The sequence below is a fragment of the Lacerta agilis genome, chromosome 17 (assembly GCF_009819535.1).
Source record: "Lacerta agilis isolate rLacAgi1 chromosome 17, rLacAgi1.pri, whole genome shotgun sequence".
Lineage (NCBI taxonomy): Eukaryota > Metazoa > Chordata > Lepidosauria > Squamata > Lacertidae > Lacerta > Lacerta agilis.
Genome location: NC_046328.1, coordinates 37,449,800 through 37,463,888, shown reverse-complemented (window position 1 = coordinate 37,463,888; position 14,089 = coordinate 37,449,800). Strand labels below are relative to the sequence as shown.

At 51.1% G+C, this 14,089-nt stretch overlaps 1 protein-coding gene across 1 annotated transcript in view; it reads left to right on the top strand.

Moving 5' to 3' along the window:
• Window positions 1–14,089, top strand: part of CELF3 (CUGBP Elav-like family member 3) — a 75,021-nt gene that overhangs the window by 51,652 nt on the left and 9,280 nt on the right. The window contains exons 4-11 of the mRNA XM_033135774.1: window positions 150–278; window positions 1,404–1,483; window positions 4,751–4,894; window positions 6,220–6,370; window positions 8,518–8,667; window positions 10,051–10,116; window positions 11,572–11,682; window positions 13,515–13,658. Coding sequence (XP_032991665.1) covers window positions 150–278; window positions 1,404–1,483; window positions 4,751–4,894; window positions 6,220–6,370; window positions 8,518–8,667; window positions 10,051–10,116; window positions 11,572–11,682; window positions 13,515–13,658 — 975 coding nt within the window. The remainder of the gene's footprint in view (window positions 1–149; window positions 279–1,403; window positions 1,484–4,750; window positions 4,895–6,219; window positions 6,371–8,517; window positions 8,668–10,050; window positions 10,117–11,571; window positions 11,683–13,514; window positions 13,659–14,089) is intronic.

The window sequence follows — 14,089 nt, the reverse complement described above, 5'->3', positions numbered from 1 at the left end:
TAATCTAAGGCATCTGAAAAGTTAAAATAGACTGGAAACAAATTAAAACCCGTGCCAGCTTTCTGAACGGAGGTGGGCATGTTTATTTCGCAGTCTGGGCTCCCCCAGGACGGCCTTTATCTGAGCAACCTCCTTTCTCCTCCTTCCAGAAGACAGGAAGCTCTTTGTGGGAATGTTGGGTAAGCAGCAGACAGACGAGGACGTCCGGAAAATGTTCGAGCCGTTCGGGAACATCGACGAGTGCACGGTACTGCGGGGTCCCGACGGCACCAGCAAAGGTGAGTGGAGAAGGGGGTGGGTGCCCACCGCTGCCATCAGAAGGTTGCCCCCTCGAACTACAACTCCCAAGGTGCCCTCGAACTACAACTCCCATCAGCACCAGCTGATGGGATGGGAGTCGTAGTCCATCTGGAGAGAGTTGCTGCTCTGGGAAGTGACTAAGGGCCCCTTCAGGGGCACTGTTATGTAAGAACATTTTGTACGCATGCTAGGAGTGGGCGCATCGCTTTTTGCCGCCTGATGCCAGACAGGAAGTGCCACCTCCGCCATTGGATAAGCGGTGCCAGCATCAGTAGTGATTTCCAGCGAGATCTCTCCCAAATCTCGCAAGATCTCGCTGGAAATTGGCACTGATGTTGGCACCACTTCTCTGCCAATGCCAGAGGTGGGAGAGTGCCTACCGGGTGCTGCCTTGGGGGTTTCTTCCACCCAAGGCGGCTGCTTCCCTTTGCCTCATGGGTGCGCCGGGCCTGATTCATGCAGGCCTATTTTTAAAAGCGATGAGGCACAGCGAGCTAACGTTGGCCTGGTCTTACGTCCTTGCAGAGCATCGATCATCGGAAAGGTGGCTCTGGGTTCCTCCTGCATCTAGAAGGCAGGCGACAGACATGCCAGACAGCCAATCGGACCCTGTTTCAGTGGGTCCTCCTCCACGCCCCCAGCTCCATGCTCCACATGGGCTGCCCGCCTTTCAGAGGCTTAAAACGGGTGAGCTGGGTTCGTGATGCCACTGGTTCCAGCCAATCAGAGCTAGGCACAGCTCAAAACGCACACAATTGGCTTTGCAATCCTGAGCTCAACCGGGGAGAGACAAGGGTGCCTTGGTGGAGGGGGCAGCTGGCGAATGGCGACTACAAGAAGATGTAGCAGTGGCCAGCTTTGAAAGAGAATTAGACCAATTTGCGGAGGAGAAGGCTCTGCGGTCAGAGTCAGCGGTGCTTCCGAATGCCAGTCGCTGGAAACCACAGGGAGAGCAGAGGGCTGCTGTGGCCGCTCTCCTGCTTGTGGGCTTCCTAGTGACGCATCAGATTGGCCACTGTGAGTGCAGGGTGCAGGCCTGATCCAGCAGCCAAGCTCTTCCTGCTTCTGTCTCCGAGTCTTTCCCTTCCTCTCCCCTCTGCCAGGCTGCGCGTTTGTGAAGTTCCAGACCCACGCAGAAGCACAAGCTGCCATCAACACGTTGCACGGAAGCCGCACGTTGCCGGTGAGACCCACAACCTCTGCCTTGGTGGGGGGCAGGGAGAGCCAAGGGCTGTGGGGGTACCAGAGGAGGAGGAGGAGGAGGAGGAGGAGGAGGAGGTTGTCTTGCTAAATCCCTCCTGCCTTCCATTAAGTCCTTTCATTTTGAGGCTCCGCCTTCAGCAAGTGAGCGAGGTGAGAGAAGGGAGAAATCTTCCACGGGCTCTGCTACCTCCTAGTGGACAAACGTCCTCTGTTGCACTTTCCCAAAAGGGTAGTCCAGGCTTCCTCAACCTCGGCCCTCCGGATGTTTTGAGACTACAATTCCCATCATCCCTGATCACTGGTCCTGCTAGCTAGGGATCATGGGAGTTGTAGGCCAAAAACATCTAGAGGGCCGAGTTTGAGGAATCCTGGAGTAGTCCAAAAGATTTGCAGGCTGTACGTATGTCAACTTTTATATATATATAAAAAAGCAAGAGAGACATGCCGAGGGTGCAGGAAAGAGATCCGGCAATTTGCTTTGTGAATTAAATAGCAGGGGGGGGGGGGTTGCCAACTTTTCAAGCTATCCTCCGATGCTATGCATTCAGACACGACTTAAGATGGCAGCGATCAGGAGGTGGCAAATAGGGCACAAATCAATCAATTTGGGTTCTTCTCCGTTTCTAATTTTTCCAATCTTAACTTCCATTCTCCGCATTTCTGCACCAGTTTATATATATATATATATATATAATCTTCACTTTCTCTTTAACATACAAATTTTTGTACACATATTTCCCCATATGTGCAAGCAAATTTCCGTGAGAGTAATGCATTTTTAATGCTACTTTCATTAACATATGCATTTAACTGACACTTTCCCCTAATAATATGCATTTTTGAGAAAAACTCCCACCCCGATCTTTGATAGCAGTTTCTCCTCTCCTCCAATCCCCCTCCCCCAATGCCTTTTGGACCAGCTCAAGACCTTCTCCCAAGCTGGTGCTGTCCACAAGTTAACATGATTTCCATCATCCCTGGCCATTGACTGTCCTGGCTGAGGGGCTGACATGAGCTGTTCTCTGACAACACGTAGCAAGACAACTACAGTCACACCTTGGAAGTCGAACAGCCTAGTATCTGAACGATTGAAACCCGGAAGGGAGTGTTCCGGTTTTTGAATGTTCTTTTGGAAGCCGAACATCCGACTGGGGCTTCCGCAGCTTCTGATTGGCTGCAGGAACTTCCTGCAGCCAATCAGAAGCCGTGGTTTTATTTTCAAACGTCTTGGAAGTCGGAACGGACTTCTGGAACGGATTCTGTTTGAATCCAAGTTACGACTGTATATTAAAACATCTGAGATTAAAGTACAGTGGTACCTCGACTTAGGAATTTAATCCATTCCGAATGCACATTCGTAGGTCGAAAAATCCGTAAGTCGAAAAAAGCGATTTCCCCATAGGAATGCATTGGAAATGAAAAATTCAGAAAAAATCGAAAGTCGAGTGAACCCCATCTAAAACCGCCAACGGATGTCCTTCGGATGTCAAAAAATTCGTAGTCGTGTGGGCACTTTTTTCATTCGTAAGTTGAAAATTCGTATGTCGAGGGACCACTGTATGTCATGAGCAAAGCCCAAAGACCCGAGCGTTACAATTAAAAGAAGGATTTGGGGGTTGAAGACAGGAGATCAGGAGAAAAGTCTCATCTAAACGGGTGCATTCAAGTGCCATCAGTATTAGCATTCCACCGACCCTTGAAAATGTCTTTTAATTATGGGTGTCTTAATGCAATTACAGGTCACTGTATTTCTATAATTGGGTTTGCACTTGTTTGACTGTGGGCTTTTATGTGTTTTTGATCTGCCGTGGCCATTCTGCATGAAATGAGAGGCAGCATATAAATTATGATCATTTCCTTATTTATTATTTTATTAGTTCCTTACATGGGACGCGGGTGGCACTGTGGTCTAAACCACAGAGCCTACAGCTTGCCGATCGGAAGGTCGGCGGTTCGAATCCCCACGACGGGGTGAGCTCCCATTGCTCAGTCCCTGCTCCTGCCCACCTAGCAGTTCAAAAGCACGTCAAAGTGCAAGTAGATAAATAGGTACCGCTTCGGTGGGAAGATAAACGGCGTTTCCGTGCGCTGCTCTGGTTCGCCAGAAGCGGCTTAGTCATGCTGGCCACATGACCCCGGAAGCTGTACGCCGGCTCCCTCGGCCAGTAAAGCGAGATGAGCGCCGCAACCCCAGAGTCGGACACGACTGGACCTAATGGTCAGGGGTCCCTTTACCTTTACCTTTACATTTATATAGGGGTAAAAACAAAATAAAATAAAATAATTCCTTCCAGTAGCACCTTAGAGACCAACTAAGTTTGTTCTTGGTATGAGCTTTCGTGTGCATGCACACTTCATGTAGGGCCATGGCTGGGGGGCACGCCGTGCTCCTTATGGGGTAGTTTGTCCACCTTTGGTCCCCACCCTGCACTCAGATCTCAGCTGTGGCTCCCGGAAGCTGTCAGCACAAGCCACACCCCGGGAAATGGCACCGTCTGGCCGGCCAAACCAGGCGAGGGCAGCCGATGGGTCTCAAACCCTCAGTGAGTTAGGGGCTTCCCCTTGCATGCAAAGACAGGGTCTGGCAGATGGAGCGGAAGAGACCAAGAGGGGGTCCAACTGTCAAGAAGGAGATGCCCGCATGTGCTGCAGAGGGAAGTGAGGGGCAGGTGGGGCTCATCCACCTGGGAGAGGTAGATCATCTAAGAGAAGGAAAACATCTGCTGCCTTGCGGGATATCTCCAGGAGTGGAGAGTTGGGTGGCACCCGGGACTCCTCCTTCTGCCAACTCCTGCAGCCCAGCTGGTGCCAAATGTCCTGTTCTGCTTTCCTTTGGGCCAAATCCAGTATGGCCAGGATGGGGGTCTTGTTATCTGGGCAGCTTAGGAACTCCAGACACTCTGCCCAGGCTTGCGCCCAAGGGAGGTCACTTTGGCGCTGCCAACGCAGCAGTTTGGCGCCGCAACCTTTCCTCCAAGGAGCTCAAGGTCCTCCTGTACAAATTGTTCTCCCTACCCCATCCCATTTTATCCTCCCAACAACCCTGTGGTGTAGGTTAGACTGGGGGAGAGTGACTGGCTCATGTCTGAGCAGGGATATGAAACCTGTTATCTCCCGGGGTTGTAACCCAGCACGCTAACCATCGCACCACACTTTCTCTCTGGAGGGCGCCATCTTGGGAAAAGCTACCTTAGCATCAGCATAGTTGCTGTTTTTGGACCCTCAGTTTCCCCCTCTTCCTTTTCAGGGCGCCTCATCCAGCCTCGTGGTGAAATTTGCCGACACGGAGAAGGAGAGGGGTCTCCGCCGGATGCAGCAAGTGGCAAACCAGCTGGGGATGTTCAGCCCCATCGCCCTGCAGTTTGGGGTGTACAGTGCCTACACCCAAGCAGTAAGAGGCCCCGCTTCGCTCTAGGAGCCTGGAGTTGTGGGGAGGGGGCATATGCGCACACTTTTCCTTAAGATCGTCTTACCGCATCTAGAAAGCTAGTATATCAGGGTGTAAGCTAGGCTATGGCCCTTATCCTTCAGATGCTAGCTTTCTAAAAGGAAGGGGTTTCCATTAACGCCCCCCTGAGAAACTAGCATGCCAAGAGCAAGGAAGGACAAGAACTATTCACCCTGATGTGCTAATTTTCTACATGCAGGGATTTAAAAAAAAATTAAAAGGACGAGCCTTACCTTATGTGCAGTAGTGTAGTGGCAAATTTAGAAGTGTGGGTTCCACTCCATGTTCCCTCACAACTGCTCCCCTTCTAAGATTTTGCAGCCTCCTAACAATATGCAATAAAAATGAGCTTACCGTTTTTTGCTTTTCTTGGGGGTTCTGCTGAGCAATGAATACAGGATGAGGGCAGGTCTCTTTTGAGGTGGCCGTCAAAATAAGAACGATTTGCCTTCAAATGAAGCCCGTTTCAAACACTCCTCCAGAGAAAGGGAAGGAGGAGGGAGAGTTTTCAGATAGCCTAGAGCAGGCACGTCCAGCTCACAAGAAACTGTGATCTACTCCCAGTATAAAAATTCTGGAAGTGATCTACCCATGAAGGGAGGTGGGGTGGGAAGCTAAAGTTGTTGACCTTTATTTAGTGGGGGGGGGAGCCTTGGCATCTGGTGGGAGGGCGTTCCACAGGGCGGGTGCCACCACCGAGAAGGCCCTCTGCCTCGTTCCCTGTAACCTCACTTCTCGCAGTGAGGGAACCGCCAGAAGGCCCTCGGAGCTGGACCTCAGTGTCCAGGCTGAACAATGGGGGTGGAGACGCTCCTTCAGGGATACTGGACCGAGGCCGTTTAGGGATTTCGAAACAAAATAAAAAATAAAAAATAAATTCCTTCCAGTAGCACCTTAGAGACCAACTAATTTTGTTCTTGGTATGAGCTTTCGTGTGCATGCACACTTCTTCAGATACTGACCTTTCAGGGTCAGCACCAACACTTTGAATTGTGCTCGGAAACTTACTGGGAGCCAATGTACAGGACAGGTGTTATATGGTCTCGGCGGTCACTCCCGGTTACCAGTCTGGCTTGCGCATTCTGGATTAGTTGTAGTTTCCGGGTCACCTTCAAAGGGAGCCCCACGTAGAGCGCATTGCAGTAGTCCAAGCGGGAGACAGCACAGGGGCAGACTCTGTGGACATCCATGAGGCTTTATATTTACATATATTGATCTGTCTCTTTCTCTCCTGCCCCCCCCCCCGTTCCCCGCTGCCCCACCCTCAGCTAATGCAGCAACAGGCAGCTCTTGTTGCCACGCACTCCGCCTACCTCAACCCCATGGCGACGATGGCCGCCGTCCAAATGCAGCAGATGGCCACCATCAACCCCAACGGCCTCATTGCCACCCCCATCACGCCCATCACAACCTCCTCAGGTAAGGGGGGGCCAAGGAGGCCCAGCCAGGAAGGGCTGGATGGGCTCCATCTTCCTCACAAACACACGATCGGCGCTGTGACCAGCCAGGGTTTTCTGGAAATGTCTGTCATGTCCGGGCGCTGGCAGGGGTCCGAAATGTTTCCCACTCCCAACATGTGCGTTTTTTTCTGGGGGGAAAGGTGGGGAAGGTCACCACGAGGTTTGTTGGTTTCCTTGTTCGCTTGCTTGCTTGAGAGCCAGTGTGGTGTAGTGGTTAAGAGCGGTAGTCCTGTAATCTGGTGAACCGGGTTCGCGTCTCCGCTCCTCCCCATGCAGCTGCTGGGTGACCTTGGGCTAGTCACACTTTTCTGAAGTCTCTCAGCCCCACTCACCTCACAGAGTGTTTGTTGTGGGGGAGGAAGGGAAAGGAGAATGTGAGCCGCTTTGAGACTCCTTTGGGTAGTGATAAAGCGGGATATCAAATCCAAACTCTTCTTCTCTTCTTCTTGATGCAGTCCGAGTCACAGTGCCACTCTTCCGGGCAGTGGCTAAATGTAAGACGTGATTAATAAACTCAAGCAGGCAATGATCCGGATTGGAAATTCAAATTCAAATTTTATTGCGGCTATAAGCCCATAAAGGAAGATTTCCGGATTGGAAATGGCCACACCTTTACCAATTACAGTGGTACCTCTGGTTGCAAATGGGATCCATTCCGGAGGCCTATCCGCAACATGAAAAGAGTGCAACCTGAAGTGCCCTATCTGCGCATGTGCGCAGCACGATTTCGCACTTCTGCGCATGCGCAAAGCGCGATTTAGCACTTCTGACTGACCGAACCCAAAGGGTACTCATTAACAGCTCCTCTTCATCCTGGAGAGAAGTGACTAGTGGGGTGCCATAGGGTTCTTTCTTGGGCCCAGTCTTATTCAACATCTTCATCAATGACTTGGATGATGGGCTTGAGAGCACCCTGATCAAGTCTGCAGATGACACCAAATTGGGAGGGGTGGCTAATACCCCAGAGGACAGGATCACAATTCAAAATGACCTTAACAGATTAGAGAACTGGACCAAAGCAAACAAGATGAATTTTAACTGGGAGAAATGTAGAGTACTACATTTGGGCAAAAAAAAATAAAAGGCACAAATACAGGATGGGTGACACCTGGCTTGAGAGCAGTACATGTGAAAAGGATCTAGGAGTCTTGGTAGACCATAAACTTGACATGAGTCAACAGTGTGATGCAGCAGCTAAAAAGGCCAATGCAATTCTGGGCTGCATCAATAGGAGTATAGCGTCTAGATCAAGGGAAGTAATAGTACCACTGTATTCTGCTCTGGTCAGACCTCACCTGGAATACTGTGTCCAGTTCTGGGCACCACAGTTCAAGAAGGATACTGACAAGCTGGAACGTGTCCAGAGGAGGGCAACCAAAATGGTCCAAGGCCTGGAAACGATGCCTTATGAGGAACGGCTTAGGGAGCTGGGTATGTTTAGCCTGGAGAAGAGAAGGTTAAGGGGTGATATGAAAAAGGGATTTTTGGCTCAGGCGTTGGGTGCATAGCCATTCCAGCCCCCCAGACAATACATATATATATATATATATCAATTATTTAATTTTAAAAAGGCAAGGGAATTCAGTTCCCCTGACTTCCTGCTCAAACCTCCCACCCATATGCACTCTCAACCTTCTTGCTATTAAGAAGGAAAGCTCAAATGGGGGGTAGTCAGAACTCATCTTAAGATGGGGCTGCAAAAAGAGACTTAGGCGCAATTCAAGCAGAGTCCAAAATATGAGGGGGTCCTGCCGGTTCCTTCTTTTTTCAAATCCAGCTTCCGGTCCTTATGATACCCTTGAAACTTGGTGAGCGGTGAAATTCTAGCCAGAATAGATTATGCAAAGCAGCCAGAAATATACACGATGTATTATGCAAGGCCTGGCAGCGTTTATTTCCCACCGGGGGATCCCTGTGTTTTTTTTTTCTTAACATTTGCTTAGCACGCGGATCTGACAGCCTGAGCTGCATAGAGGAGTAAACTCTGGCGCGTGTGTGATGTCGAAAAGGGCAGAGCTATGGGGTTTATGGGCACGAGCGACTCCATCGCGGAGGCCTGGTGAGGTTTTTGGTGCCACGCCAACCTTTTGCTGCCTTCTCCAACAGGGACCAGCACGCCACCTGCCATTGCTGCGACGCCAGTGTCTGCCATCCCGGCCACCCTCAGCGTCAACGGCTACAGCCCCGTTCCCACGCAGAGCACGGGGCAGCCGGCCTCCGAGGCCATTTACACAAATGGCGTCCACCCATACCCAGGTATCTGAGGCTCTCCGGGGTCGTCTTCTCCCTCTGCTCACACAAACCCCATCCCCCGTTTTTCAATCTTTCTTTTCTGGACACTCAAGTCCTTGAGACCACCTAGATCACACACACAGACACACACAACCCCAAATGCACCATTGTAATCCTATAATGCTAGGTGAAGGTAAAGGGACCCCTGACCGTTAGGTCCAGTTGCGGACGACTCTGGGGTTGCGGCGCTCATCTCGCTTTATAGGCCGAGGGAGCCGGCGTTTGTCCACAGACAGTTTTTTTGGGTCATGTGGCCAGCAAGACAAAGCCGCTTCTGGCGAACCAGAGCAGCGCACGGAAACGCCGTTTACCTTCCCGCCGGAGCGGTGCCTATTGATCTACTCGCACTTTGACGTGCTTTCGAACTGCTAGGTTGGCAGGAGCAGGGACCGAGCTACGGGAGCTCACCCTGTTGCGGAGATTCGAACTGCCGACCTTCCGATCGGCAAGCCCTAGGCTCTGTGGTTTAACCCAAATAGTGGACACCTGGCAACCCTAGGGGGGGGACCCATTTACTAATAATGATGATAATGTAGTAAAAAGAAGAGAATGTGGTATAACATGGAAGTAAACACAATGCACCGGATTAGAGAACAGAGGCATTAAGGCCTAGACACATTTTGCACAAGAGCCAGAGCACCAATGAAACAGAAGTAAACCAGTTTTTAATTAAATAAAACCCCAAGCCTCCATGTGTCCTTTTCATGCTGTGCTTTTGGGCTTTCCAGAGGAATCTGGTTAAGCACTGTGAGCAGCAAGACCCTCTAAGTTTCACCTGAATCGCCACGGCTCCTCTGGTATGCTTATTAGCTGTGAGAGTATCTAGAGGTGGAGCCTCCACGTACAGGAGCAGGATTCTGCGCTGTGGGGAGACTAGTGAGGAGGGAAATTGCTTCATGTCCTACTTGGGGGTTTCCTGGGCTCCAGATTTGAGGGCTGCCGGAGCTTGAGGAATCTTAAATAGCATTGGCTGTGTTTACACGTAACACTCAATCGCTGTTTGCTTTAACCATGGTTTGCCTAACAAGCCTCGAGTTGTCCCCCCCCCCCATGGCACTGCTCATTTCTGCAGAGCGTGGCTCCCCATCCCAGCTATAGAGCCTGGGACCAGGCGCCCCCCCCAAAAAAAGTATGGTTGGATTCTGACAAAACACTAAACTGCAGCTTTAAAAAACCATGGTTTGTAAGCCAACAGCAAACCATGGCTGCACAAATGTGGTTGGTTCTTAGGGAACAAAACCATGACCGGTATGCCGAGTTGGAGATTTTTGTTTTGCTTTGTGTGTGTGTAGCAGTCCATTATCGTCTCATAAGTGTGTAATCTTTCCTCTTCGCCCCCTGACACAGCACAGAGCCCAGCAGCCCCTGTGGACCCATTACAGCAGGCGTACGCCGGAATGCAGCACTATACAGGTATGGGGTGGAAAATGGGGATTTATAAGATTCTGGGCCGATATATCTCCTTGCCTAGACTCCATTTTCTGGGCAATATGGGGAGCGTGGCACCCTCCCTTTTGCCAAGGCCTCGTTGCCCAGGCAACGCCAGAGACCTGGTCCCTGCTCTCTGTGTTCTACGGCTAAGATGTCGCATGGGGTGTTTTTGCTCATTCGCTTTCCCAGAATGCTGCATCTATTACGTCAGGGATGGGGAATGTCTCTGGCACTCCACAGGCTAGTGTGCTCAGGGACTGTGGGATTTGGGGTCCAGCGATATCTGGGAAGGGTCCAGAGAGGAGGGAGAGATTCGGTTTGGTTCTCTGAGCAGCGCGAAGCTCCCTCGTGCCTACTTCTTGGAATAATGATGTGAACTCACACGCAGCTGTCCCTCAAAGTGTGCACCGCTCCAAATTTCACCATGTGGTTCTCCAAATGCAAAAAAAGCACAATAGAGGAAAGTGCGCATTTTTGAATATATATACACAGACACACACACACACACACATGCATGCATGCATTGGTGAAAACCACATACAAAAATGCTCCCAAGAATGGGGTAAATTGCTGGTTTTTTAAAAGTGTGTATTAGGCAAACCTGCATAAATGTGGTTAGTTCTTAGGAAACAAAACCATGACCGGTACGCCAAGTTGTGGAATTTGCTGCCAAGGAGTGCGGTGGAGTCTCCTTCTTTGGAGGCCTTTAAGCAGAGGCTTGACAGCCATCTGTCAGGAATGCTTTGATGGTGTTCCCTGCTTGGCAGGGGGTTGGACTGGATGGCCCTTGGGGTCTCTTCCAACTCTAGGATTCTATGATTCTGCATGCGAAAATGCATAAAGGTAAAGGGACCCCTGACCATTAGGTCCAGACGTGTCCGACTCTGGGGTTGTGGCACTCATCTCGCTTTACTGGCCGAGGGAGCCGGTGTACAGCTTCCGGGTCATGTGGCCAGCATGACTAAGCCGCTTCTGGTGAACCAGAACAGCGCACGGAAACGCCGTTTACCTTCCCGCCAGAGCGGTGCCTATTTATCTGCTTGCACTTTGACGTGCTTTCGAACTGCTAGGTTGGCAGGAGCTGGGACCGAGCAATGGGAACTCACCCCGTCGCGGGGATTCGAATCGGCAAGCCCTAGGCTCTGTAGTTTAACCCACAGCGCCACCCGTATCTCTGCAAAAATGCGTACCTTAGGCTAAAATGCTGGCAAATTAAAAAATGCTTCAGAAACACACAAGATTGGAAAAGCTGATAGATAGTTTTGTCCGTTCCCAGAAGGGCACGGTGCCCTCTCTGCGCGTTAAGCCTTTCTGCCTGGGCAATGCCGGCAATGTGTTCTTCCCCGGGTCAGGCAACACCGCAGGCCTGTCGCTCTCTCTTTGCCCCTGTCGCACGGCCGATGTGATCTTAGGCTTTACTCTGCTTCTCCCCTGCAGCAGCCTACCCTGCCGCCTATGGACTGGTGAGCCCGGCCTTCCCGCAGCAGCCAGCCACCATCATCGCCCAGCAGCCTCCTCCACAACAGCAGCAGCAGCAGCAACGGGAAGGTAGGGGGGGTCACCAGCCCCTTCCCCCACCCATTATTTCCATTGGAACATTCTGGAATCCGGTCCGTCGCTTCCTCTGCGGAAGTCCTGAGGCACTGGCAATGTCTCGCTTTCCCCGCAATGTCTCGCTTTCAGCCACGGCGCAGGCGGGGGTCTCTTTAGCCCCCGTCTGAGGGGACTTGCTCCTTCCCAGAGTTTTGGCTCTTGCCACAGTTCCTAGTCGAACACTAAACCACCCAGGCTCAGCACAGCATTGGGGACAATCCTGTTCGACTGTGGAACAGGCTCCCCGGGAAGGCGGTGGAGTCTCCTTCCTCAGAGATTTCGAAGCAGAGTTTGGATGGCCATCTGTCAGGGATGGTTTAGTGGCAGGGGGTTGGGCTAGATGGCCACTGGGGTTCCCTCCCATCTCCACAGTTCTAAAACCAGGTGCTTTGAGATTCCAAAATTAAAGAGGGCATTTTGGTGGAAGATAAATTTCAGAAGCGCCTAGGGCAGCCTCCCCCAATCTGGTGCCCCCCCCCCATGTTTTGAACTACAACACCCATCAGCCGTGCTGGCTGGGAGTTTTAGTTCAAAACTTCTGGTGGGCACTAGGTTGAGGAATGCTGATCTAGGGCATATCGGTTTTTTAAGTGGACAGAGATTTTATGCAGATTTTAAGACCTGGGTAGAAGAAATGATTTTCATCAGGTGTGGGTGGATGCGGAGACTACAGCTGCTGGAATTCCCTGTTCTGAAGGTGCAGGAACCCATCCATTCCCACCCCCCAGCCGCACCTCTCTGGCAACTGCAGAAGCACCCCCAGCTAAATGGGAATTGCAAGGTGACTCTTCTGAGTGGCTCACAGCAAGGAAGCCTTGACTCAGAGTCAGGCCCCGCCTGTGCTATTCATTTAAAGCGATCTCAGACCACTTTGAGCAGTCATGAGTTCTCCCAAAGAATCCTGGGAACTGTAGCGCTGGTAGTTGTTACGAGGCCCCTGTTCCCCTCCCAAAACTACAATCCCCAGAGATTCTTAAAACACGCTGAGAAACGTAGCTCTGCGAGGGGAATAGGGGTCGCCTGACAACTCTCAGCACACTGCACAAACTACAGTTCCCAGGATTCTTTGTGGGGAAGCCATTACGGTTTCAAGCAGCGTGATACTGCTTTAAACCCATCGTGCAGACGGGGCCTCATTCCTGGTACAGTGGTCCCTCGACTTACGAATTACTCGACATACGAATTTTTCAACTTACGAATGAAAAAAGTGTCCACATGCCTACGAATTTTTCGACATCCATTGGCAGTTTTAGATGGGCTTCACTCGACTTACGAATTTTAGATTCGGTTTTCTCGACTTACGAATTTTTCCGAATTTTTCGTTTCCGATGCATTCCTATGGGGAAATCGCTTTTTTCGACTTACGAATTTTTCGACCTACGAATGTGCACTCTGAACGGTTACAATTCGTAAGTTGAGGTACCACTGTATTGCGTTTTCACTCGTCGTAGAATACGGTGGGGAACGTGGTTGGGGGTGAAAGGAAAACGTAAGGTTGAAAGCTTTGAGCTCCGACCTCCTTGAGAACTACTGTTCAGGGTTAAGCCTTTGTCGGAAATCGCATAAGAGTAACATGGAATGAGCATGGAACGCTCTTTGGGACTCCCCTGTTCAAAGAGGCAACTTGGCATGAATCTGGTTCAACAACGCTAATCTCAATGTTTCAGGGGATGTGGATTGCACAGCCAGCTCCCTCTGTGTCCCAGCGTGTTCTCAACAAACAATTATCTCTCTCTCTCCTTCCTCCCCGCCTTCCTTTATCCCAAAACATGGCCGTCCTCTCCCAGGTCCTGAGGGCTGTAACATCTTCATCTACCACCTGCCGCAAGAGTTCACGGACTCCGAGATCTTGCAGATGTTCCTCCCCTTCGGAAACGTCATCTCCGCCAAAGTATTTGTGGACCGGGCCACCAATCAGAGCAAATGTTTCGGTAGGGATAGCCCATTGGGGTTCTGGGGGAAGAGAATAGGTTGAATCCTGACAAGACAGGGGGACAGGAGGCGGGCGGGTGTGGAGGACTCCCTGGTCCTGAATGGGGTCACTGTGCCCTTGAAGGACCAGGTGCGCAGCCTGGGAGTCATTTTGGACTCGCAGGTGAATTCTGTGTGCAGGGCGGCTGTTTATCAGCTCCATCTGGTACGCAGGATGAGACCCACCCTGCCCATGGACTGTCTTGCCAGAGTGGTGCATGCTCTGGTTATCTCTCATTTGGACTACTGCAATGCGCTCTACATGGGGCTACCTTTGAAGGTGACCCGGAAACCACAACTAATCCAGAATGCGGCAGCTAGACTGGTGACTGGGAGCGGCCGCCGGGACCACATAACACCAGTCTTGAAAGACCTACATTGGCTCCCAGTA